Source organism: Muntiacus reevesi, chromosome 1 (assembly GCF_963930625.1).
Source record: "Muntiacus reevesi chromosome 1, mMunRee1.1, whole genome shotgun sequence".
NCBI lineage: Eukaryota > Metazoa > Chordata > Mammalia > Artiodactyla > Cervidae > Muntiacus > Muntiacus reevesi.
Window position 1 is genome coordinate 181,485,563 of NC_089249.1, and position 26,753 is coordinate 181,512,315.

Genomic DNA, 26,753 nt, shown 5'->3' on the forward strand with positions numbered 1-26,753 from the left:
TCCTGGTCAGCTGGGTTCTACTGCCTCCTATAGAGGTCTCCAGGGACACCAGGTCTTGGTGCTTCTCTCCCTCTCTCAACTTTGGTCCCAACAGCCCCTCCTGTCAGTGCTGCCCATGGGTCTCCAGGACCCCTCTGCTTCCTGCTGCCCTGTCCTCAGCTCACTCCCAGCCACATGCAGCCCTCTGGGTCACATCCTTCCAGGTCACTCCTACAGGATATCAGATCTGCCCCCAAATGTCCTAGAGAGCATGTGGGTCAGCAGTTTGAGCCAAATTCCATCACCTCCACTAGCTTTGTCAGTGATGTTTCCTAAGGCCCATTTGACTTTGCACTCCATGATGTCTGGCTAAAGGTGAGGGAGTCACATCATCGTGGTTATCTGGGTCATGAAGATCTTTTTTGTATAGTTCTTTGTATCCTGGGCTTCCCTGGGCTCAGATGGTAAAGTGTCTGCCTGCAATGCAGGAGACCCAGGTTTGATCTCTGGGTCGAGAATATCCCCTGGAGAAGGAAATGGCAACCCACTCAAGTAAGTATTCTTGCCTGGAAAATTCCGTGGATGGAGAAGCCTGATAGGCTATAGTCCATGGGGTTGCAAAGAGGTGGACCCAACTGAATGACTTCACTTTCACTTTTTGTGTATTCTTGCCACCTTTTCTTAGTATCTTCTGCTTCTGTTAGGTCCATACCATTTCTCTCCTTTATTGTGCCCATCTTTGCATGAAGTGTTCCCTTGGTATCTCTCATTTTCTTGAAGAGATTTGCTAGTCTTTCAGTCTTTCCTGGCCAAAAAAAAAAAAAGAAAAGAAAAAACAAACCCAACAGTCCAAATTGATTTAAATAAGCATAGAACCAGACTCAGATAGGACACAAGTGTTGGAATTATCTTTCAGACCAGAATTTTAAAACTGTGACTAAGATGTTAAGGGCTCTAATGGATAAAGTAGAGGGCAAATGCTAAGAAAGTATCAAAAGGGAATGTGAGAAGTTGAAAACACTGTAACAAATGAAAACTACCTTTGATGGGCTCATTAGCCAACTTTCTACAGTCTAGAAAAGAATCCATGAGCTTGAAGAAATGTCAATAGAAATCTCCCAACTGAAATCCAAAATGAAAAAGGAATAATAACAATGAATAGAAAATAGAATATTCTAGGACTGGGATAATTACAAAAGCTGTAGCATGCCTGTAATTAGAATAGCAGAAAGAGAAGAGAGAGTAGAAGAAATACTTGAATAATGGTTGAGAATTTTCCAAAATGATGGAGACTAAACCACAGATCCAGGGGGTCAGAGACCACCAGTAAAAAAGAAATCTATGCTGAGGCACATTACATTCTATTACAGAAAATCAAAGATGAAAACACCTTGAAAGAACCAGGGTGGGGGCGGGGGGGATGGGGCAACACTAACTACAGACAAAGTTAAGACTTCTCACCAGAAATCATGAAAGAAAGTGTGGCATGACATATATACAAATTATTATATTTTAAAAATCACTAACCTAGAGATTAGTATCCAACAAAATAATTCATCAAAAGTGAAGGAGAAAATCAAACACCCCAAATAGACAAAGCAGTCTTGAAAAAGAAGAATGGAGCTGGAGGAATCAACCTTCCTGACTTCAGATTATACTACAAAGCTACAGTCATTAAGACAATATGGTATTGCTGCAAAACTAAAAATGTAGAGCAATGGAACAAGACAGAAAGCCCAGAGATAAACCCAAGCATCTATGGGCATCTTATCTTTGACAAAGGAGGCAAGAATATACAATGGAGAAAAGACAGCCTCTTCAATAAGTGGTGCTGGGAAAACTGGACAATTACATGTAAAACAATGAAAATAGAACACTTTCTAACACCATACACAAAAATAAACTCAATATGGATTAAAGATTCAAATGTAAGGCCAGAAACTATAAAGCTCTCAGAGGAAAACATTGACAGTATACTCTTTGATATATATCACAACAAGATTCTCTGACCCAGCTCAAAAAAATTATTTATTCTTAGTAACATAACTGTTCAAATAATAATGGCAACAATAGATTGGATGATAATGACAGCAATGTTAGAGATGGAAGGGAGGAAATGGTAATATTCTGTTATTCCTAAGTTACCTGCACTAACCCATGAAATGAAATAGTGTCATTTGAAAGTGGACTGAGATTGGCTATAAACCTGTATTTCAAACTCTAGGAAAATCACTATAAAATTGGTATGCTAAATAGAGGATAGGGTATGGAATCATATCATGGTACAGCCATGACAGAGATTTCTAAATATCTTTAATGTTCATAACTACTTTGAAATGACAGTAGTTATAAGTCTTCCCCAATTAGAAGCTGTTTAATCATTGATAAAGATACACATTTATAATGATGTGACAAATTTATATTTTGATAGTTTGCATTTTGCTAACTTCAATATAATTGATTCTTTGTATTTTTAAAAAAATTTTTACACATTTAAAAACATTCTGAGGCATTCCACTTTATGCATTAAAAATATTTTTAAATAGTCTGAGCTTTACCAAACTACCATCATCCATCCATCCGTCATCATTCCCGTTAACCCTGGGAACATGCAGAGATTCTGACACTACCTATTCCAAATGAGTGATGGCTGTGAGGAGATTAACCAGTGTTTCCCAGTCAGATGAAGAGTCTGTCCCTAGTCAGACCCACATCATGCACACCAGGGCTTGCTTAGGATGGTCCCTCTGGTCCTTCTGCCTCTCCTAGCCAACCACACCTGACTTGAAGAGGGTGGCAGGACTCTGTGCAACAATCACTGTCAAATGAAAAAAATTCCAGATATAGTAAGCAGAGATCTTAATTTGAAAAGAATATTGCAAGGGAGGGGAAAGGGTTATTGCAATAGCAAAGGAAAATTCTTTCTTCTACCCATCTTAGTTCTTAACTGGGGCTCTGTTAACAGAAAATGAATTAATAAGAGAAAAGCATGAAAGTTCCACCATGACTCAGGAGCCCTCATAAGGAAATGAATACCCACAGACAAAACCGAAATGCTTTTGTGTTAGATGGAACAAAGGCAATTATGGGAAAATGACTAAATTATACCTGGGAGGCTACAAGAAGACAGGAATTATCTTAATAAGGTCAGTTTGTGCAGAATCATCTTTGGTCTTAATATTTCATCCTCCGATGACAAGACTGTTTCTTCTTGCATAGGGCAGGCATCTTTCACGAGGGACTTTTAACTCCAGTTTCAGTAAGAAAGGTGACATCAGAATGCTCTCGCATCAGCTGTTTTTCAAGTGTCTAGTTTAAAACAATCCTTCCGCTCAACTAGCATAGTATTTGGGGATGGCACATTCTGGCGCCTTTCAGCTATGTCCTTAAGGTCTATAAGCCTCTCACAGGTTTAGGTAGTGAAGGATCTTTTATACTGAGAAGTGAGCAAAACTAGGAAGAATCTGGTATGAGGAAGTGGAATGCCAGGGCAATCGATGGGACGGTAGGTCAGGGAAGGCTTCACCCTGAGCCCAGCCAGTTCCCAGGTTAGGGCTCGGAGGTAGGATACTGAGCCAAAGCTGAGCAGATAAGCATCTTGTTCAGAACTGTCAGGCTGGTTTATTCCTCTCAGCAGGTTCTCAACATAAGAGATTTGAAATACTAAGTTAACTACAGCTCAAGCATTTAGGATTATCTCAGCTTTCCTCTGGTATAGCAAGAGTTTGAAATAGCAGGCTAGTTATGGCCCAGTAAGAGCTCAGGCAAATAAAACTTTATTAAAAATATAACAGATAATACACTGTCAAGACAGGAGGGAGGACCAGACCCTGCTTGGTTTTTTCCTTTATATACGTGCTGATTCCTCCTTTTGTTTTCAGCTTTATGCAAAATAGGGCTTCTACCTGCCACCAATCAGGGAAAGGAATGCAAATAGCATGTACCCAAAGCCAATCAGGGAAGAGGGAATATCTTTGGGGGGGGCAGTTTCCTGCCAGAGGTCCTCCCTTAGGTCCTCTACTTCCTGTTCTTTCTGCTTCGCCCACTCCCCACCCCTCCCCCACCCCCGCCCCCACCTCCCCACCCCCATCGAGTGTCATCAGTGTCATTTGGCGAAGATGGTTCACTGCAGGGCACAATGATTGAGGGAATTCCTTTAACCATCAAGAAAATTCAAATTGTCACTACAAACAGGCCAAATGCAGAGTGTAAGCTTCTAGAACTTTCTTCCCTCAGCCCATAGGGGAGGAAGAGAATGCTGAGGAAAAACAAGGGAGCTGTACATGGAGAACTGTACATGTTAGCAACACACACAATGACGCCCACCTGAACCCAGACCTGATGCCCACCCCAATCCAACTCAGACCCACTTGCTCTCCGAGCAACCCTGCGAGTTCCAAGACACCAGGCTGTGAGGCCAAGCCCTCGCATCCCGAAAATAAGGGGCAGGCTCCCATGTTATGCCTCCATGGACCAATCAGAGCTTAGCCTGCCCTCACGCCACCCAGCAACTGGCCAATGGGAAGACTACACCCTCTATAAAAGAGGGCAGGCTTCGACCGATCGCTCGTCGGTGGGGGACAGAGAAGGCTGTGACATCTATTGTCATCTAGGTGGTGGAAGCGGCACCGGCATGGCCCGAACGAAGCAAACTGCCCGCAAGTCCACTGGCGGCAAAGCGCCTCGTAAGCAGTTAGCTACCAAAGTTGCTCGCAAGAGTGCCCCAGCTACCGGTGGCGTGAAGAAGCCACATCGCTATCGGCCTGGAACCGTAGCACTGCGCGAGATCCGCCGCTACCAGAAGTCTACCGAACTTTTGATTCGGAAGCTGCCATTTCAGCGCCTGGTGCGGGAAATTGCGCAGGATTTCAAAACCGATCTGCGCTTCCAGAGCTCAGCTGTGATGGCACTGCAGGAGGCTTGTGAGTCATATCTAGTCAGTCTTTTCGAAGACACCAATCTGTGTGCCATCCATGCTAAGCGTGTCACCATCATGCCTAAGGATATCCAGCTGGCACGGCGAATTCGTGGAGAGCGTGCCTAGATTCTTTAGTGCACGTGGTTGATAATTTTGACCCCCAAAGGCTCTTTTCAGAGCCACTACCTGCTCAAAAAGAGTGCTGTACACAGACGAGTTAGGTCCTTTTGAGTTAGAAGCCTGACTAATTCTTACGGGGTGTGTGTGTTAGTCGCTCAGTCGTGTCCTGCTCTGCGATGCTAAGCTTCTCTGTCCTTGGAATTCTTCAGGCAAGGGTACTGGAACGGGTTGCTAGTCCCTTCTCCAGGGGATCTTGGTGACACTGGGACTGAACCCAGGTCTCCTGCAGTGTAGGCAGCCTCTTCCCATCTGAGCCATCAGGGAAGCCTCAGTGAAATCATGGGTAGTGCCAAGTATTACTCTTTCAAGAAGAGAGCTTTGCTATGGTAGTTAGGCAATATACCTGATGTGGAGAACTGATACTTGAACAAAGACCTTGGTAACTGGGAAAGATTGATGGCAGGAGAAGGGGACAACAGAGAATGAGATGGAATGGGATGGAATCACAGAATCAATGAATATGAGTTTGAGCGACCTCCGGGAGTTGATGGGACAGGGAAGCCTGGCGTTCTGCAGATCATGGGGTTGCAAAAAGTCAGACATGACTGAGGAACAGCTGGTAACTTGGCAGCACGTGGTAATGAGTTTTCCATTCCCATTGAGTGAACTTGTTGAAACACAGGGTGGTTAACCATACTTTCAGTAGTGGAGCTCTGTGGAGATGATGGGAGCATGGATTTTAGGAGAAAAAGAATTTTCCATTGGTGGTGATTTGAAGTTTCTCCACTGAAGCTTTATTAAGTTGATTAAAAGCCTGCTAGGTTTTCTCGTCATGCAAAGGGGATAAAATCCATTCCGTACTATACTTGTTCGGGCTACACCTTTGGCGGTTGAAATGATGAAGCCTGTGTGTAGCTAAGAGAAATAACCAACGTTGATTTTTTTACTTACTAGATTTCTGGCTTAATTATAAAAAATTAAAGGCTATAAATAGCTAAGGAATGTGTACTTGGGTCCCAAATGCAGGATCTTCTGCTCCCATGGAGTTATGGTGCACCACCCTCTAGGCATGTGTATGAGTTCTTGCTAACCAACCTGGAAACGCCAGTCCTACGGGGATTGTCATGGAAGCCTCATTACACAGGCACGGTTGATTGAGTCATTGGTGATTGAATGCAACCTCCAACTGCTGTCCCATTCCTGGAGATGGGCTTGAAAGTTTCAAAACCTCTAATCACAGTTCATTCCTTGTGGACATAATCTGCAGTATGTCACCACCAAAGGCTTGGTGATAAACTTTGAACAGGCCTGGTCTGTGTATTTTGGAGAAGCTTCAATTCCAGTTATTGTCTGCTTCATTCCAGGAACTCTTTAATTTCAGGTCACCAGGTGACATGCAGATCCAGTCTGGGTTTGCTGCTTTCTATGAATTAAATCTATTCCTTGCAAGATAAAGACTTCACAAAGCACAGAAAAGGAAGATTGCAGACTTGGGGTTATTTAAAAGGCGATAAGTATTGCAAGTTAGCATCAGCTTTCTTTGTCTTTCATCTCCCAACTCTGCTGTTTTGGTGCCTGTTTTATTCTGATTTTTTAAATTTCATGACAATAAAAGCTGTGACCAATAATTCCAGGCTGGTGCTAGGGATTGTTGAAACAGCAGGACCCTATGGTACTTGCCCGCCCCCACCCCACCCCCCCAATATCATTTACTTGTCTTTTGTCTGTGGAAAACTGTAGTCAAATAAGTTTAATTTGAGAAGTGGGAAATGCGGAAACAAAGGAAAACAAGGAGACCAAATAATGACAATGTAGTTAGTAAGTATAGTCAAGGAACTTTAGCTCTTTCTCAAGGATATAGGTAATATTCTGAGCCATATCCTATGAGCTGTCTTATAGATACTAATACGCTAGCGTGAAAAATTAATTACATGATGACCAGACTGTACCCATGACATAAGCTGCCACAATTCTGAGAACTGGCCTCAAAGAAATGGGAACAAATGGACCCTGGATCTGAAGATTAACTGTACCTGAAATTACCAAGATGACGTTTGGCAGACCACCAGTGACCAATTTAAAGATAACTGTCAGAACTGACTGCTGCTGTTTCTATATGTAGCTGTCCTCCACTTTTGTCTAAAAAAGCTCCTGCCTCACTAGTTTCCATGATATCTGCCCTCCCCCAATCCTAGTGGCCAGCATCTGAAATAAAGCAAATTTTCCTTTCCACCAACCAGGCCTGCTTATTGGCTTTTCAGTAAAGAGCAGCCAGACCCTGTATTTGGTGATACTATAATATTACAATGTCATTGTTCATCAGGCTCTGCCTGATCAGAGCCCTGGTAAGGATATAAATGTGCCATGATTTTATGCCAGTTTAAGTTGTGGTTTGCAACCAAGAATTCTAAGAAATAGAACCCTGCCCTTAGGGTGGCATATCACGACTAAATTGGTTTACTCTAATAATTTACAACTGCAGAAAATATACGCCACAAGAGACTGACCCGGACTTGCCTGTCAGTGTCCAGGAGTCTGGTGGAGATATGGGTTGACAATGGCCTGCTGCAGGGTCAGGGGCACTGAGTACAACAGTGTGTGCCCAAGACATTTGAAGGACATCACCATTATCTTCATTACCCCTACCAAGTTTGGTCTCAGGTCAAACAACAGGGAGGGAATACAGCCCCACCCATCAACAAAGTTGGATTAGACTTACTGAACATGGCCCCGCCCATCAGAACAAGACCCAGTTTCCCCCAGAGTCAGTTTCCCATTAGGAAGCTTCCATAAACTTCTTATCTATCAGAGGGCAGACTGAGTAGTTTTCTGTGATTGTGGTTTTCATTCAAACTAATCAGTTGGACCACAGCTTTGTCTAACTCAATGATAATTATGAGCCAAGCCATGTAGGGCCACCCAAGATGGACGGGTCATGGTGGAGAGTTCTAACAAAACATGGTCCATGGGAGAAGGGAATGGCAAACCACTTCAGCATTCTTACCTTGAGAACCCAATGAACAGTATGAAAAGGCAAAAATATAGGACACTGAAAGATGAACTCCCCAGGTTGGTAGGTGCCCAATTTGCTACTGGAGAAGAGTGGAGAAATAACTCCAGAAACAAGACATGGAGCCTAAGTGAAAACAACGCCCAGTTGTGGATGTGACGGGTGATGGAAGTAAAGTCCGATGCTGTAAAGAACGATACTTCATAGGAGCCTGGAATGTTAGGTCCACGGATCAAGGTAAGTTGAAAGTGGTCAAACAGGAGATGGCAAGAGTGAATATCGATTTAATTCCAATGACATCATATCTACTACTGTGGGCAAGAATCCCTTAGAGGAAATGGAGTAGCCCTCATAGTCAACAAGAGTTCGAAATGCAGTTCGTTGTTGGGTGCAATCTCAAAAATGAATGATCTCAGTTCACTTCCAAGGCAAACCATTCAGTGTCACAGTAATCCAATTCTATGCTCCAACCAGTAATGCTGAAGAAGCTGCGGTTGAACGGTTCTATGAAGAAGACCTATAAGACCTTCTTGAACTAACACCCAAAAAAGATGTCATTTTCTCTCTCTCTCTCTCTCTCTCTCTCTTTTTTGGTCCTTTTCATTATAGGGGACAGGAATGCAAAAGTAGGAAGTCAAGAAATATGCAAATTTGGCCTTGGAGTACGAAATGAAGCAGGGCAAAGGCTAAGAGTTTTGCCAAGAGAATGACCTGGTCATACCAAACACCCTCTTCCAACGACACAAGAGACAAGTCTACACATGGACATCACCAGATGGTCAATACTGAAATTAGATTTGACTATATTCTTTGCAGGCAAAGATGGAGAAGCTCTATACAGTCAGCAAAAACAGGACTGGGAGCTGACTGTGGCTCAGATCATGAACTCCTTATTGCAAAATTCACTTACATTGAAGAAAGTAGGAGAAATCACTAGAGCATTCAGGTATAACCTAAATAATATTCCTTACAATTATACAGTAAAAGTGACAAATAGATTCAAGGAATTGGATCTGATAGTGTGCCTGATGAACTATGGATGGAGGTTCATGACATTGTACAAAAGGCAGTGATCAAGACCATCCTCAAGAAAAAGAAATGCAGCAAGGTAAAATGGTTGTCTGAGGAGGCCTTACAAATAGCTGAGAAAAGAAGAAAAGCTAAAGACAAAGGAGAAAAGGAAAGCTATACCCATCTGAATGCAGAGTTCCAAAGAATAGCAGGGAGAGATAGTCTTCCTCAGTGATGGATGCAAAGAAATAGAGGAAAACAATAGAATGGGAAAGACTAGAGATCTCTTCAAGAAAATTAGAAATACCAAGGGAACATTTCATGCAAAGATGGGTACAATAAAGGACAGAAATGGTATGAATGAACCTAACAGAAGAAGATATTAAGAAGAGGTGGCAAGAATACACAGAAGAACTATACAAAAAAGATCTTCATGACCCAGATAACCACGATGATGTGATCACTAACCTAGACCCAGAAATGCAAAGTCAAGTGGGCCTTAGAAAACATCAAAGCTAGTGGAGGTGATGTGCTATTTCAAATCCTAAACGATGGTGCTGTGAAAGTGCTGCACTCAATATGCCAGCAAATTTGGAAAACTCAGCAATGGTCACAGGACTGAAAAAGGTCAGTTTTCATTCCAATCACAAAGAAAGGCAATACCAAAAAAATAAAAAATAAAAAAAGGTTAAAACTACCACACAATTGCACTCATCTCAATGCTAGCAAAGTAATGCTCAAAATTCTCCAAGCCAGGCTTTAAACTTCCAGATGTTCAAGCTGGATTTAGAAAAGGCAGAGGAAACATATTAAATTGCCAATATCTGCTGGATCATCAAAAAAGCAAGAGAGTTCCAGAAATACATCTACTTCTGTTTTATTGACTATGCCAAAGTCTTTGACTGTATAAATCACAACAAACTGTGGAAAATTCTTAAAGAGATGGGACTACAAGACCACCTTACCTGTCTCCTGAGAAATCTGTATGCAGGTCAAGAAGCAACAGTTACAACTGGACATGGAACAACAAACAGGTTCCAAATAGGGAAAGGATTATGTCAAGGCTGTATTTTGTCACCTGCTTATTTAACTTCTATGCAGAGTACATCATGCGAAATGCAGGACTGGATGAAGCACAAGCTGGAATCAAGATTGCCAGGAGAAATATTTCCCGGCATATTATAATCTCAGATACACATATGACACCACCCTTATGGCAGAAAGTGAAGAAGAACTAAAGAGCCTCTCAATGAAAGTGAAAGAGGAGAGTGAAAAAGTTGGCTTGAAATTTAGTATTCAGAACACTAAGATCATGGCATCTGGTCCCATCACTTCATGACAAATAGATGGGAAAACAATGGAAACAGTGAGAGACTTTATTTTGGGGGGTTCCAAAATCACTGCAGATGGTGATTGCAGCCATGAAATTAAGATGCTTGCTCCTTGGAAAGAAAGTTATGACCAACTTAAACAGCATATTGGAAAGCAGAGACATTATTTTGCCAGCAAAGGTCCATCTCGACAAAGCTATGGTTTTTCCAGTAGTCATGTATGGATGTGAGAGTTGGACCATAAAGAAAGCTGAGCACTGAAGAATTGATGCTTTTGAACTGTGGGGCTGGAGAAGACTCTTGAGAGTCCCTTGGACTGCAAGGAGATCCAACCAGTCCATCCTAAAGGAAATCAGTCCTGAATATTCATTGAAAGGACTGATACTGAAGGTGAAACTCAAACACTTTGGCTACCTGATGCAATGAACTGACTCATTTGAAAAGACCCTGATGCTGGGAAAGATTGAAGGCAGGAGGAGAAAGGGATGACAGAAGAAGAGATGTTTGTATGTTATCACCGACTTGATGGACATGAGTTTGAGCAAGCTTTGGGAGGTGGTGATGGACGGGAAAGCCTGGTGTGCTGGGGTCACAAAGAGTTGGACACGACTGAGTGACTGAACTGTACTGAACTGAACTGAAGAATGCTATGACCTTGAGATTGTCCTTGGTACAACATATGAAGTCATTACATCTTAAATGTTATCCTAAACTTTATCCTTAAACTATTTGCTCCTTAAACTTTATCTTAAACTATATGTTCACTTTATCCAGGGTGTGCAGGCATGAAGATCTTTGTTTTATTTTCTCTTAAATCACCCAGTGCAGAGTTGTACCCAAAATTTGTATTTAACTATTGTTACTGACATACATATTGGCCTTTATATTGATCATCATTGTGACTGGCCTGGGAAGCCTCTTCTTGATGAGCATAGACTGGCATGCTGCAGTCCATGGGGTCACAAAGAGTTGGACATGACTGAGCGATGGAACTGAACTGAACAGAAAATAGAGGATTTAATTGCATATTAGCTTTAGTACAGCAAGCCTTGGCAGCCATTGCCTAAGAGGACCTTGTTAAAAAAGAGGACAATGATGATGCTAAGACTACATGCACACCTGAACCTGTTGGAGTATAGCTGAGTACTATTCCACTGTATGTATGTATTACATCTTCTTTATCCATTACTCTTTTGATGGATATTTATGTTACTGCCATGTGCTGGCTACTGTAAATAGTGCTGCAATGAACATTCGGGTTGCATGCATTTTTTTGAATTCTGATTTTCTCTACATAAATGTGGTAGTTTTATTTTAGTTTTTTAAGGAACCTCCAGACTATTCTCCACAGTAGCTGTATCCCAACAGTATAAGAGGGTTCCCTTCTCTCTGCAGTCTCTCCAGCATTTGTTTATAGATTTTTTTTGATTATGCGATTCTCACCACATGAGTTGATACCTTATGTTGTTGTTCAATCACTAAGTCGTGTCTGTCCCTTTACAAGGGTATGGACAGCAGCATGCCAGGCTTCCCTGTCCTTCACTATCACCTGGAGTTTACTCAAATTCATTTCAGTTGAATCAGTGATGCTATCCAACCATCTCATCCTCTGCCACCCTCTTCTCTTTTTGCCTTCAATCTTTCACAGCATCAGGGTCTTTTCTAATGAGTCAGCTCTTCAGTCAGGTGGCCAAAGTATTGGAGCTTCAGCATCAGGCCTTCCAGTGAATATTCAGGATTAATTTCCTTTAGGATTGACTGGTTTCATCTGCTTGCTGTCTAAGAGACTCTCAAGAGTCTTCTCCAGGACCATAATTTGAAAGCATCAATTCTTCAGCCCTTAGTCTGCCTTATGGTCCAACTCTCAAATCCATACATGACTACTAATAAAACCATAGCTTTGACTATACAGACCTTTGTCAGCAAAGTGATGTCTCTGCTTTCTAATACACTGTCTAGGTTTGTCGTGGCTTTCCTTCCAAGGACCTAGGGTCTTTTTAATTTCATGGCTACAGTCACCATTTGTGGTGATTTTGGAGCCCAAGAAAAGAAAGTCTGTCACTGTTTGCAATTTTTCCCCTTCTGTTTTCCATAAAGTGATGGGACAAGATGCTATGATCTTTGTTTTTGAATGCTGAGGTTTAACCCAGCTGTTTCACTCTCTTCTTTCACTCTCATCAAGAAGTTCTTTAGTTCCTCTTCAATTTCTGCCATCGGAGTGGTCTCATCTGCATATCTGAAGTGGTTGATATTTCTCCCAGCAAGTCTGATTCCAGCTTGTGATTCATCTAGGACAGCATTTTGCATAATGTACTCTGCATATAAGTTAAATAAGCAGGGTGACAATATACAGCCTTAATATACTCCTTTCCCAATTTTGAACCAGTCAGTTGTTCCATGTCCAGTTTTAACTGCTGCTTCTTTGCCTACATACAGGCTTCTCAAGAAGTAAGACAAGTAAGATGGTCTGGTATTCCCATCTCATTAAGAATTTTCCAGGTTTTTTTTTTGTGTGTGTGTGATCTACACAGTGAAAGGATTTAGCATAGTCAATGAAGGAGAAGTAGATGATTTTCTGGAATTCCATTGCTTTCTCTATGATCCAATAAATATTGGCAGTTTTATCTCTGGTTCCTCTCCCTCTTCAAAACCCAGCTTGCACGTCTGGAACTTCTTGGTTCAAGTACTGCTGAACCTTAGCGTAAAGGATTTTGAGCATAACCTTGCTAGCATATGAAATGAGCACAATTTCATGGTAGTTTGAACATTCTTTGGCGTTGCCCATCTTTGGGATTGGAATGAAAACTAACCTTTTCCAGTCCTGTGGCCACTGCTGAGTTTTTGAAATTTGCTGACATATTGTGTGTAGCAGTTTAACAGCGTCTATCTTTTAGGATTTTAATAGCTTAGCTGGAATTCCATCACCTTCACTAGCTTTGTTCATAGTAATTCTTCCTAAGGCCCACTTGACTTCGCATTCCAGGATGTCTGGCTCTACGTGAATGACCCCACCATCGTGGTTATTAAGACTTTTTATATATAGCTCTGTGTATTCTCACCACCTCTTGATATTTCCTGCTTCTGTTAGGTCTTTAAAATTTTTGTCCTTTATTGTGTTTATCCTTGCTTGAAATATTCCCTCAATATCTCCAATTTTCTTGAAGAGATTTCTGGTCTTTCCCATTCTATTGTTTTTCTCTATTTCTTTGCATTGTTTACTTAAGAAGGCTTTCTTATCTCTCCTTGCTATTCTCTGGAATTCTGTATTCAGTGGGATCTATCTTTCCCTTTCTCCTTTGTCTTTCACTTCTCTTCTTTTCTCAGTTATTTGTAAAGCCTCCTGAGACAAGCGTTTTGCCTTCTTTTTCTTTGGGATGGTTTTGGTCAATGCCTACTGTACGGCGTTATGAACCTCCATCCATATTTCTTCAGGCACTCTACGAGATATAATCCTTTGAATCTATTTGTCACTTCCACTGTATAATCATAAGGGATTTTATTTAGGTCATACCTGAATGGCCTAGTAGTTCCCCTACTTTCTTCAATTTAAGCCTCATCTTTGCAACAAGGAGCTCATGATGTGAGCCACAGTAATCTCCCGGTCTTGTTTTTGCCAACTGTATAGAGCTTCTCCATCATCAGCTGCAAAGAAGATAATCAACCTGATTTTGGTATCGCTTCCTCAAGTAATTTTTTTATAAATTTGTTTGTTTATTTTGGCTGCATTGGTTCTTCATGGCTGCACAGGCTTTTCTCTAATTTGTGGCCAGAGGGGGCTACTCTCTAGTTGCTTCTCATTTCACTTTTCTGTTGCTGCAGAGCACGGGCTTAAGGGCACGTGGGCTTCAGTAGTTGCAGCTCCCAGGATGTAGAGCACAGGCTCAGTAGTGTGGTGCAGAGGCTTAGTTGCATGTGGGATCCTCCCGGAACAGGGATTGAACTCACGCCTCATGTATTGGCAGGCAGATTCTTTGCCAGTGAGCCACCAGGGAAGCAAGCCCCTCATAGAGTTTTGATTTGCATTTCTCTAATAATGAGAGATGTTGAGCATCTTTTTATGTGTTTGTTATCTATCTATGTCTTCTCTGGAGAAATAGTTTGTGTAGTTCTTCCTCCCCATTTTTAAATTCTTTTTTTTCCCCCCTGATACTGAAATGCATGAGCTGCTTGTATGTTTTGGAGATTAATCTTTTGTCAGTTGCTTCATTTGCAATTTTTTCTCCCGTTTGAGAGTTGTCTTTTCATCTTTTTCATGGTTTCCTTTGCTATGTAAAAGCTTACCTTAATTAGATCACAATTGCTTATTTTCATTACTCTAGGAAGTGGGTCAAAAAAGATATTGCTGCAATTTATGTCAAAGAATATCCTATGTTTTCCTCTAAAAGTTTTAGAGTGTCTGGCCTTATATTTATGTCTTTAATCCATTTTGAGTTTATTTTCATGTATGGTAGAAGGAAGTGCTCTAATTTCATTTACATGTAGCTGTCTAGTTTTCCCAGCACCACTTATTGAAGAGGCTGTCTTTTCGCCATTGTATATTCTTGTCTAACAATCATAGGTCTAGCTAGGTGACAACAGTGCATAGATGCATAGATTAGGTGACACAGGTGTGTGGTTTTATCTCCAGGCTTTCTATCCTGTTTCATTGATTTATATTTTTATTTTTGTGCCCATATCCTACTGTCTTGATTATTATAGCTTTGTTTCATAGTCTGAAGTCTGGGAGCCTGATTCCTCTAGCCCAATTTTTCTTTCTCAAGATTGCTTTTTCTATTCAGGGTCTTTTGTGTTTCCATATAGGTTGTACAGATTTTTTGTTGTTGTTCTAATTATCTGGAAAATGCCATTGATAATTTGATAGAGATTGCACTGAATATGTAGATTGCTTTGGGTACTATAGTCATTTTCACAATACTGATTCTTTCATTCCAAGAACATAGAATATATCTCCATGTGTTTGTGTCATCTCTGATGTATTTCATCAGTATTTTATAGTTTTCTGAGTACAGACCTTTTGCCTCTTTAGGTTTGTTTATTCCCAGGAATTTTATTCATTTGGTTGCAATGGTAATTGGAACTTTTTCCTTAATTTTTCCTTCGGGTCTTTCATTGTTAGTGTAAGAATGCATCCCCAATGGCTCAGTAGATAAAGAATCTGCCTCCCAATGCAGGAGATGCAGGTTTGAACCCTGGGTCAGGAAGATTCTCTGGAAGAGGAAATGGTAACCCACTCCAGTATGATGACGTTGTTCAGTAGTGTCCAACTCTTTGCCACCCCATGGACTGCAGCACGCCAGGCTTCCCTATCTTTCACTGTCTCAAACTCAGGTCCATTGAGTTGATGATGCCATCCAACTATCTCATCCTCTATCTTCCCCTTCTCCTCCTGCCCTCAATCTTTCCCAGCATCTGGGTCTTTTCCAGTGAGTCACTTCTTTGTATCAGCTGGCCAAAAGGACTGAAGCTTCAGCATCAGTCTTTCCAATGAATAGTCAGTGTTGATTTCCTTTAGGATTGACTGGTTTGATCTCCTTGGTGTCCAAGGGACTCTCAAGAGTCTTTAGCACAACAGTTAGAAAGCATCAATTCTAGAGTGCTCAATCTTCTTTATGGTCCAACTATTACATCCATACATGACTACTGGAAAAAACAAAGATTTGACTAGACAGATTTTGTTGGCAAAGTGATGATTCTGCTTTTTAATATGCTGTCTAGGTTAGTCATAGCTTTTCTTCCAAAGAGCAAGTGTATTTTAATTTTGTGGCTGCAGTCACCATTCACAGTGATTTTGGAGCCCAAGAAAGTAAAATCTGTCATTGTTTCCATTTTCCCCCATCTATTTGCCCTGAAGTGGTAGGACCGGATACCATGACCTTAGTTTTCTGAATGTTGAATTTTAAGTCAGTTTTTTCACTCTACTCTTTCACTTTCATCAAGGGGCTCTTTAGTTCCTCTTTGTTCTCTGCCATTAGTGTGGTATCATCTGTATGTTTGAGGTTATTGATATTTCTCCTGGCTATCTTGATTCCAGCTTGTGCTTCATCCAGCCTGGCATTTCGCATGAGGTACTCTGCATAGAAGTTAAACAAGCAGGGTGACAATATACAGTCTTGACGTACTCCTTTCCCAATTTGGAACCAGTTTGTTATTCCATGTCCAGTTCTAACTTGCTTCTTGACCTGCATACAAGTTTCTCAGGAGGCAGGTAAGGTGGTCTGGTATTCCCATCTCTGTAAGAATTTTCCACAGTTTGTTGTCATCCAGACAGTCAAAGGCTTTAGCATCGTCAATGAAGCAGAAGTAGATGTCTTTTTGGAATTCCCTTGCTTTTTCTTTGATCCAACAGATGTTGCTAATCTGATCTCTGGCTCCTCTGCCTTTTCTAAATCAAACTTGTACATCTGGAATTTATCAGCTCAAGTACTGTTGAAATCTAACTTGAAGGATTTTGAGCATTATCTTGTTAGCATGTAAAATGAGTGCAATTGTGCAGTAATTTGAACATTGTTTGTCATTGCCGTTTTTTTGGGATTGGAATGAAAACTGACCTTTTCCACTCCTGTGACCACTGCTGAGTTTTCTGTATTTGCTGGTATATTGAGTGCAGCACTTTAACAGAATCATCTTTTAGGATTTGAAATAGCTCAGCTGGGATTCCATCACCTCCACTAGGTTTGTTTGTAGTAGTGCTTCCTAAGGCCCACCTGACTTCACACTCCAGGATGTCTGGCTCTAGGTGAGTGCCTAAACCATTGTGCCTGTCTGGGTCATTAAGGTCTTTTTTGTATAGCTCTTCTGTATAGTCTTGCCACCTCTTCTTAACCCCTTCTGTTTCTGTTAGGTCCCTACCATTTCTTTCTTTTGTTGTGCTCATCTTTGCAATAAATATTCCCTTGGTATCTCTAATTTTCTTGAAGTGATCTCTAGTCTTTCCCATTCTAATGTTTTTCTCTGTTTATTTGCATTGTTTACTTAAGGCTTTCTTATCTTTCCTTGCTTTTCCTTGCTATTCTTTGGAACTCTGTATTCAGATGAGTATATCTTTCCTTTTTTCATTTGCTTTGCACTTCTTTTCTCAGCTATTTCTAAACCCTTCTCAGACAACCATTTTGACTTTTTGCATTTCTACTTCTTGGGGATTGTTTTGATCACCACCACTTGCACAATGTTACGAAATTCTGTCCATTGTTCTTCAGGTGCCCAGGTCTACCAGGTCTAATCCCTTGACTCTATTTGTCACTTCCACTGTGTATATATATATATATTAAAAAGGAATTTTATGTAGGTCATACCTGAATGGCCTAGTGGTTTTTCCCTACTTTTTTCCATTTAAGTCTGAATTTTGCAATAAGGAGTCCCCCCCCCCCCAAAAAAAAAACACCCATGTCCAAGGACAAAGGAGAAGCTGCAACAAGACAGTAGGAGGGGCACAATCACATTTAAAATCAAACCTCATACCTACCAGAGATTTTTGGAGGGCACAAACAAAACCTTGTGGGCACCAGGACCCAGTGAAAGGAGCAGTGACCCCACAAGGGACTGAGCCAGACCCGCCTTTGAGTGCTTGATGATGTCCTGTGGAGCAGTGGCCTGCTATGGGGACCGGGCAGCAGCAGCCTGGGAGGCCTGGCGTGTGGTGTAAGTCCTCTTAAAGGGGAGTGCATTAGCCTCACTCTAGAGCTACCGGGTGGGTAATCTACAAACTGGAGAGCGATTATACCAAGGAAGTTCTCACACTGTTGCAAAACTTCTAGGCCCCACAGCAAACTTCCGGTTTAACTTGGGGATCTGGCAAAGGGACTAAGAATCGCAAGGGAATCTGACTTTGAAAGTTAGTGGGATTTGATTACAGAACTTCCACAAGACTGGGGAGAGAAAGAGGTTCTTCTGGGGCACAACAAAGCCTTGTGCACATCAGGGCTCAGGAGAAAGGAGCAGTGACCCCACAAGAGACTGAGCCAGACTTGCCTGTGAGTGTTTGGGAGTCTCTGGTGGAGGCGTGAGTCAAAAGCGGCCTGCCACAGGGTCAGGGCACTGTCGGCGGCAGTCCTGGGGGTGCAGCATGCTGGCATAAGTCCTTTTGTTCGAGGTCAAAATTACCACCATACCCATCCCATAGTTTGGCCTCAGGCCCCGCCCCCCGTCCCACCCCCCATCAGTAGAAAATTGGATTAAAAATTTAATGAGCACGGCCCCACCCACCAGAGCAAGACCCAGTTTTCCTCACAGCCACTCCCTCCCATCAGGAAGCTTCCACAAGCCTCTCATCCTCAAGATAATTTATCCTTCATCAGAGAGCAGAGAGAATGAAAACCACAATCACAGAAAACTAACCAAAATGATCATATGGATCATAGATTTCTACAACCCAATGAAACTATGAGCCATGCCACATAGGGCCACCCAAGATGGATGGATCATGGTGGAGAGTTCTGACAAAACGTGGTCCATTGGAGAAGGGAATGGCAAACCACTTCAGCATTCTTGCCTTGAGAACCCCATGAACAGTATGAAAAGGCAAAAAGATAGGACACTGAAAGATGAACCCAACCCCCTAGGTTGGTAGGTGTCTTCTACTGGAGAAGAGCAGAGAAAGTTCCAGAAGGAATGAAGAGGCCGAACCAAAGTGGAAGTGATGCCCAGCTGTAGACGTGTCTTGTGGTGAAAGTAAAGTCCAATACTGTAAAGAACAATATTACATAGGAACCTGGAATTAAGGTCCATGAATCAAGGTTAATTGGAAGCAGTCAAACAGATGGCAAGAGTGAACACCAACATTTTAGTAATCAGTGAACTAAAATGGACCAGAATGGGCAAATTTAATTCAGATGACCATTATATCTACTACTGGGGGCAAGAATCCCTTAGAAGAAATGGAGTAGCCCTCATAGTCAACAAAAGAGTCTGAAATGCAGGGCAATCTCAAAAATGACAGAATGATCTTGATTCATTTCCAAGGCAAACCATTCAATATCATAGTAATCCAAGTCAATATCATAGTAATCCAAGCCCCAACCACTAATGCTGAAGTTGAACATTTCTATGAAGATCTACAAGACCTTCTAGAACTAACACCTAAAAAGATGTCCTTTTTTTGCATAGGAATGTAAAAGTAGGAAGCCAAGAGATACCTGGAGTAACAGGCAAGTTTGACCTTGGAGTATAAATGAAGCAGGGCAAAGGGTAACAGAGTTTTGCCAAGAGAAGGCACTGGTCATATCAAACACTCCAGTATTCTAGTCTAAAATTTCATAGAGGAGCTTGGTGTGCTATAGTCCAAAGTGTCATGAAGAATGCAAGAGACTTCTGTGCATTAATTCCAAACAAACAAAAGTCCAGGACCAGATTTGCATTAATTCTGTATCCTGTAATTTTACCAAATTCATTGATTAGCTCTAGTAGTTTTCTTAGGGCTTCCATGGTGGCTCAGATGGTAAAGAATCCACCTACAATGAGGTAGACCTGTGTTCGATCCCTGGATTGGGAAAATTCTCTAGAGGAGGGCATGGCAACCCACTCCAGTATTCTGGCCTGTAGAATCCTCATGGGCAGAGGAACCTGGCAGGCTGCAGTCCATGGGGTCACAAAGAGTTGGATACAACTGTTTTCTGGTGGCATCTTTAAGATTTTCTATGTATAGTATCATGTCATCTGCAGACAGTGACAATTTTACTTCTTTTTCATTTTAGATTCCTTTTATTTCTTTTTCTTATTGCCATGGCTAGGACTTCCAAAACTGCTAATATGTTGGATAATAGTGGTGGGAATGGACATCCTTGTCTTTTTCCTGATCTAGGAGGAAATGCTTTCAGTTTTTCACCATTCAGAATGATGTTTGCTGTGGGTTTATCAAATATGGCCTTTACTATGTTGAGATATAGATTCCCTCTATGCCTATTTCCTAGAGAGTTTTCATCACAAATAGGTATTGAATTTTGTCAAAAACTTTTTCTGCATCTATTGAGATGGTCATATTTTTACTCTTCAATTTGTTAATTTGGTATATCATGTTGATTGATTTGCATATATTAAAGAATTCTTGCACCCCTGAGAAAAATCTCACTTGGTTGTGGTGTATGATCCTTCTAATGTGTTGTTAGATTTTATTTGCTTGTATTTTGTTGAGAACTTTTATGTCTGTGTTCATCAGTGATATTGATCTATAATTTGCTTTTTTTCTTTTTTGATATATTTGTCTGGTTTTGGCATTAGGATGATGGCAACCTCATAGAATGAATTTGGGAGTGTTCCTGCCTCTGCATTTTTGGAGGAAGTGTTTGAGAAGGATAGATTAAGTTAGCTCTTCTCTAAATGTTTGATATAATTCACTTGTGAAGCTATCTGGTCCTGGACTTTTGTTTGTTTGAAAGTTTTAAAATCACAGTTTCAATTTTATTACTTGTGATTGGTCTGTTCATGATTTCTATTTCTTTCTTTCTATTTCTATTTCTTTCTTTCAGTCTTGGAATGTACTTTTCTAAGAATTTGTCCATTCCTTCCATGTTGTCCATTTTATTGGCATATCATTGCTTGTAAGAAATCTCATTCTTTTACAGAGCTGAGTAGATGCAACCCATTCAATACTTTAGATACATTTTGCAAGGGATAATTAGGCTCATTTCCTCCAAGGAAGTTGGGAAATGGGCATTATATTCATTGATGATTATTAAGAGGGTCCAAATATGCCACCTCAAACTATGCCACTTTGGCATATGGATCATTTTGAGCTGATGCCCACTGAGAATCAATAGATGTAGAAAGACACCTTCTCAGTGCTTCCCTTATCTAACTAAAAGCAGAAACTTCTAAGAAATTAGGACTGCCAGAAAGCCCCTCCCTGAGGGAATTTTATGGGCATGAAGATGAAAAGTTAGCACCCTGATGAGTGAGAAACAAACCTTATTAAACAACATTTACCTGCCATACATTTGTTACTCACCTTCCCACAGTTTAATACCTTTTGGTAAAATTATATATAAGCTTCTGAGTCTAACCATTTCTTGGATTTTCACTTCTTGCTGTGAGTCTCCGCAAGCATGTAAAAATATTAACATCAATACAATTTGTATGCCTTTTCCCCTGTTAATCTGTCTTTTGTCATGTTAATTTGCAGGCCTCAGATACTGAATCTAAGAGGGCAGAGGAAAAGTTTTTTCCTTCTTTACAATTAGATTTCAGAGGTTTGTTCCAGGTGCTTGGGGAAACAGTCCTGAGATATGAGACTAGAAAGTTTAGCCACTAAAAGGATTTACATAGATGTGAAAAGGGCAGAGGAAGAAATTATGAAAGAAAAAAAAGGGGGGACATATCCTCTTAATTTCCATAGATAGAATTAAGTTGTTTATTCTTAATTTGTGTTTTCTTTTGTACATCAGGTCTCTGCCTGTTGCCGCCATACCAGCATGATGTGGGATATGTAAGAAGTATTTGTAAAAATGTTGCATCAACCCAAACATTCATTATTAACGTCCTATTTGTTTGCCTCAGGTTACCGGGCAGAGAAATAAATCACCTTCATGATAAAATAATTGGAAACAATCTCAAAGCTTCAGAGGGGAAAATGTGAAGTCATTAAGAAGAATCAGATAGTTCTTACATGTCCTGGTTACTTGGTAGGTTTAACTAAAGGCAAGTTGTAGAACAGTATGCATAATATGCCATCATTTAGATAAAAATAATAGACACTTGAATATGTACCTTTTAAAGAATATACAAGAAATTCAATCTCAAAAATGGAAACTTGGAACTGAGAAAACCTTCAGTTGAGAGAGACTCAAAATTTCACTATCAACCTTTTGGAATTAAGTTTTATACGATTTCCATGGTTTCTGAAAATAAAATTTTAAAAAATATTTAAGTAACATCAGCAACATAAATTCTGAAACATGTCTTAGGTCTACTATTACAAGTATCACTGGAAATGACTGAACTCTTTCCCAGAGTAAAACCGATCCAGGTACATGTTTAAACAAAAGGCCAATGTCTGCTTTTCCAGATGTTCTTTCTTTTCCTTATATTTATCAGACAACACCATGAATTTGCTTAAAATAAAAATCAACTCTCCTCTTACTGTCACCAGTTATCTCTCAGCCAGCAGGTCTTTCTGAGTTCTCACGGATCATTTCTCCTCCATGGCACCTTTATAAGACCTGTGCCTCAAGAGGTCACAGAATAGCAGGCATGATTTGTACCATGAGGCCCTCCTTTAACCAAGGAGGGGCCAAAATCTGAGGTCCTCCTGCTCCCCACATGACATGCTGCCCAGGGTCAAGACCTGCGACTTCCTTTTTACTTCAAAGAGACTTCATAGAACCATCTTCTAAACTCCTATTGACATAAAATTGGCATAGTGAAGTGAGTAAAAATCGCTCAATCATGTCCAACTCTTTGCAACCCCATGTACTATATGGTCCATGAAATTCTCCAGGCCAGAATACTGGAGTGGGTAGCCTTTCCCTTCTTCAGGGGATCTTCCCAACACAGGGATAGAACCCAGGTCACCTGCATTGTAGGCAGACTCTTTACCAGCTGAGCTACCAGGGAAGCCCAAGAATACTGAAGTGGGTAGCCTATCCCCTCCGGAGATTTTCCTGAGACCCAGGGACTGAATTGGGGTCTCCTTCATTGCAGGTATATTCTTCACCAGCTGAGCTACCAGGGAAGCCCATAATTGGCAAATAACAATGCATGAGTGCAGGGTATACAATGTGTTGATTTGATACATTTATGTGAAAGTGAAAGTCACTCAGTCATGTCTGACTCTTTGCAACCCCATGAACTCTACAGTCCATGGAATCCTCCAGGCCAGAACACTAGAGTGGGTAGCCATTCCCTTCTCCAGCGGATCTTCCCGACCCAGGAATCGAACCAGGGTCTCCTGTATTGCAGGCAGATTCTTTACCAGCTGAGCTACCAGGGAAGCCCATAATTGGCATATAACAATGCATGAATGTAGGGTGTATGTGTTGATTTGATACATTTATATGTTGCAATATAATTACCACCATAACACTAATTAACACCTCTTAATTAATACCACTTTTCAACATCACATAATCAGCATTGCTTATTTGTAGAAGGAAAAATTAAGATCTAATCTCTTAGCAACTTTAGGTTTATAATACAGAATTGGTGACCATAATCACTATACGGTGCAATAGATCTCTAGGACTTATTTATCTACTGGTTACAAGTTTATACCTTAAGCAACCTCTCCCCTCTTCCCTCTCCATAGGACCTGGATCCAGGAAACTGGTACCGCAATCTAGGCAGAACAGAGTTTTCCAATAGGTCACCACTTGCCTGTCCCCCTCCTTATGAGGACATACAGGTTTCTTGTCTGATGGACCCCCAGGAACTCTTTCTGATGGCCCACATGCCCTGTCCTTGAGAGAGAATGCAGGTATAAACTGAATAAAGCAGAGAAAGAAACCCTGGCTTACACTCATCGCTTCCCAGATACAGAGAGTACAAACTGGACAGAGGGGCATAGCGGCTCTCATCTGGGAAGAAAGGCTTCCAGAAATGGGTAACCCCAGATACCTAAACAGAAAAATTCTCTGCATCTAATAAAATCAGCTCTGGGCCATCATGGACTGGGGGGTCGTGTATCAGCTTGCTGTCTTCTCCTTTGTCCCAGGAGACTCTGCACAGCCCCTCTGCTGGGAGCTGGCTGTTGCAGTGAGCCCACAAATCCAACAGAGGAGAGTCCAGACAAGCTCTGTGTTCTCAGGCTGCCTGGACTGGGATGTCCGCTGGGTTGCAATCACTTCCTAAGGTAGCTGAGTCCCAAACAGATGCTTCTAGCCGTCATTAAAGAGACCTGTGTCTTGGGTCCCAGTGGCTCAAAATAACTGAGAGCTTTTTAAGCCAGAGGGTCACCCACTGGCACTTTCTGGAATAACTGGCTTTGAGAGCTGGTGACCCTCATCCTGGCAGTGGCGATGTTCCAGATGGTAGAGGCTATGAGCGGGCCTCCTGAAAGAGGAGGCATTGCAGTAAAATCCCCAGAGAGACTAAAGGGGCTCAGGACACGCCACCCCAAAATAGGTTCATTTGCTCTATTGATGATTTTGAGCTTCTCTCTCTGTTTACAAAAGGGAAAGGCTGCCCACTCCAGTGTTCTGGCCTGGAGAGTTCCATGGACTGTATAGTCCATGGGGTCACAAAGAGTCAGACATGACTAAATGACTAACTTCCTTTCACTTTCATCCATTTCCTTAGTTATCTTCCCACAATCCCCTCCTCCAAACCCAGAAGTCCAGATCCCCTTTCCTCAGTCTAGTCACTTCTCCACAGTTTATTGTCCTTTTTTAAAAAATGGTAAGTAATCCCAGGGTCTAACCACCAATTTGTATTTTCAGTTCTTTCTAGAAAGTGGCCATACACACAGACTTAAAAACATGTGATAAAAATCAGTATCCTTTTTCTATTAACCCACTCCAGCATCCTTGGGCTTCCCTTGTGGCTCAGCTGGTAAAGAATCTGCCTGCAATGCAGGAGACCTGGGTTAGATCCCTGGGTTGAGAAGATCCCTGGAGAAGGGAAAGGCTACCTGCTCCAGTATTCTGACCTGGAGAATTCCATGGACAGTCCATGGGGTCGCAAAGAGTCAGACACGACTGAGCGACTTTCACTAATCTGTCTGCTGCCAGTTTAATTCATAGACCTTGGGAAAGCATAAGAGGATGGGTGGAAAATGTTTTTCCCCTCCCCTACAAGGCCCATGATGCACATATAGTAGATGTGAGAAATTCCTTTGTATGGTGCATCTTCAGATGTGGGGCTGTTTGTTATTACAACAAACTCCTGACAGGTACAGCAGGCTGTCTATGGTAACTACAGAGAAAAACTATCATGTTGGTGGAATGTCTGGAAACCAGGCTAAATCAGAACAGTGGCAGCAGTGTTAAAGCTAAAGAATGGGCAACCTGTTGGAGAGGGTCAGTGGGCAAGGTGTGGGGGGAAAAGCAAAATTGATACCTCTGGATATTTGAAGGGCTACATGAGATAGAAGAAAGAGAGGATTACTCTGTTATTTTAAAAGGAAAACCTGGAACCAGGCCTGGAAGTTGCAGGGCTGCAGATACTTGACCTAAGCCCATTCCCACCTTATTCCCCAAGGAGGACAGCCATACATCTTATTCACTAGGAGGCGGGTGCCTGTCTTGAGGATAACTGTATAAAGGACCCCACTTTGACAAGATGGGAGAACATCAGGGTCCATTCTGACACCAAGACCCAACAGCTCCATGGAATGACACCCTGAAAGCAATACTGTATGCATTTCAATTTTCCCAATGTTACATTCCATAAAATAGCTATTTCAAAGTTTCCAGGAATGCCGACAGTTCTCCCAGTCATTCAGCACACATCACGGCAAACCGTGCAAATGCCCATCAGCTCCCACAAACCAGAGGGCAACTTGCAGTGCCCCAAAGCCTTAATGCAAGTTCCAGCCGTAATCATGTCAAAGACTCTTCTTGCCCAAATTCCAGCCAGGCTCCTCCGAACCCTCATCTCGACAAGGCCCAGAACATGGGCTTCTGTGTTCATCCTCGGCATTGCCTTTAGCAAAGGGTCATGCTAGGTCAGTTTAGCAAGAGATGCTTGATGCCCCCAACCCATGATGTCTGGTTTTTTATCCCCCACCTTTGGTGTACATGTACATCCTTGACCTGCCTTGAGCAAAAATCCTGTTAGGCAGTGCTGTACACCATTTGATGGCCTCCCAAAATTCATATATTAAAATTTAACCCCCAAGGTGCTGGTATGAGAAGGTGGGGCCATTGTGGGAGGCGATTAGTTCAGGAAGGTAGCACTCTTTTATACTGACTATAAAAGAAACCCCAGAGAGCTCCCCGATTCCATGTGGGGACACAGTAAGAAGGCAAGTCCGTGAACCATATCTGTCTCACCAAATCTGTCAGCACTTTGGTCTTACACTTCCAGCCTCCAAAACTATGAGAAATGTCTGTTGGTTATCTCAGTGAGTGACTCTCATGAGAGAGTCAATTCTTAGGTAGGTTGATAAGAAGTCCAGGGTCGCCAAGGAGAAAGTGGTCTGGGGCTCTCGAGGAGGAGAAAAGGACAAACTTTTTTTCTATATTGCTTTGTCTTAGTCTATATAACAATGTATCTTGCTCAAGGACATGTTTCTCCTTAACAAGAATCTTCTGACTAATCTTGTTTTCTTATTTTAGGTCTGGTAGGACCTTTCTGTTGTTAGTTCTAATCCTGTTAAGACTCTTTACTGTAATAAAGTATATAACTCCCTTGATAAGACTAGCAGAGGGGGGCATTCTCTGTCCCTCTCCTGATGTCTATGTCAGGAGCTTTCTTTGTTCCTTTTTATACTTTAAAAAAACACAAAAGCTCTTGACTG

General features: G+C 41.6%; 1 protein-coding gene across 2 annotated transcripts; it reads left to right on the plus strand.

The window, feature by feature from the left end:
- The first annotated feature begins 4,605 nt into the window (after positions 1 to 4,605).
- H3-4 (H3.4 histone, cluster member) lies at positions 4,606 to 21,957 on the plus strand. Of its 2 annotated transcripts, none has more exons than XM_065917318.1 (3): positions 4,606 to 4,915; positions 21,483 to 21,549; positions 21,857 to 21,957. In XM_065917318.1, the coding sequence occupies exons 1-3, from the start codon at positions 4,613 to 4,615 to the stop codon at positions 21,874 to 21,876; spliced, it is 390 nt and encodes a 129-aa protein (XP_065773390.1). In that variant the 5' UTR covers positions 4,606 to 4,612; the 3' UTR covers positions 21,877 to 21,957. The 2 variants fall into 2 exon arrangements, with proteins under 2 accessions (XP_065773390.1, XP_065773391.1); XM_065917319.1 differs by having other exon boundaries at positions 4,606 to 4,901.
- Positions 21,958 to 26,753: the final 4,796 nt, after the last annotated feature.

Coding starts and splice junctions, on each gene's coding strand:
- H3-4 (XM_065917318.1), top strand. CDS start 4,613: ATGGCCCGAACGAAGCAAACTGCCCGCAAGTCCACTGGCGGCAAAGCG. Junction 4,916..21,482: donor AGGCTTGTGAGTCATATCTA/GTCAGTCTTTTC, acceptor GTTAATTTGCAG/GCCTCAGATACTGAATCTAA. Junction 21,550..21,856: donor TTTACAATTAGATTTCAGAG/GTTTGTTCCAGG, acceptor TGTTTGCCTCAG/GTTACCGGGCAGAGAAATAA.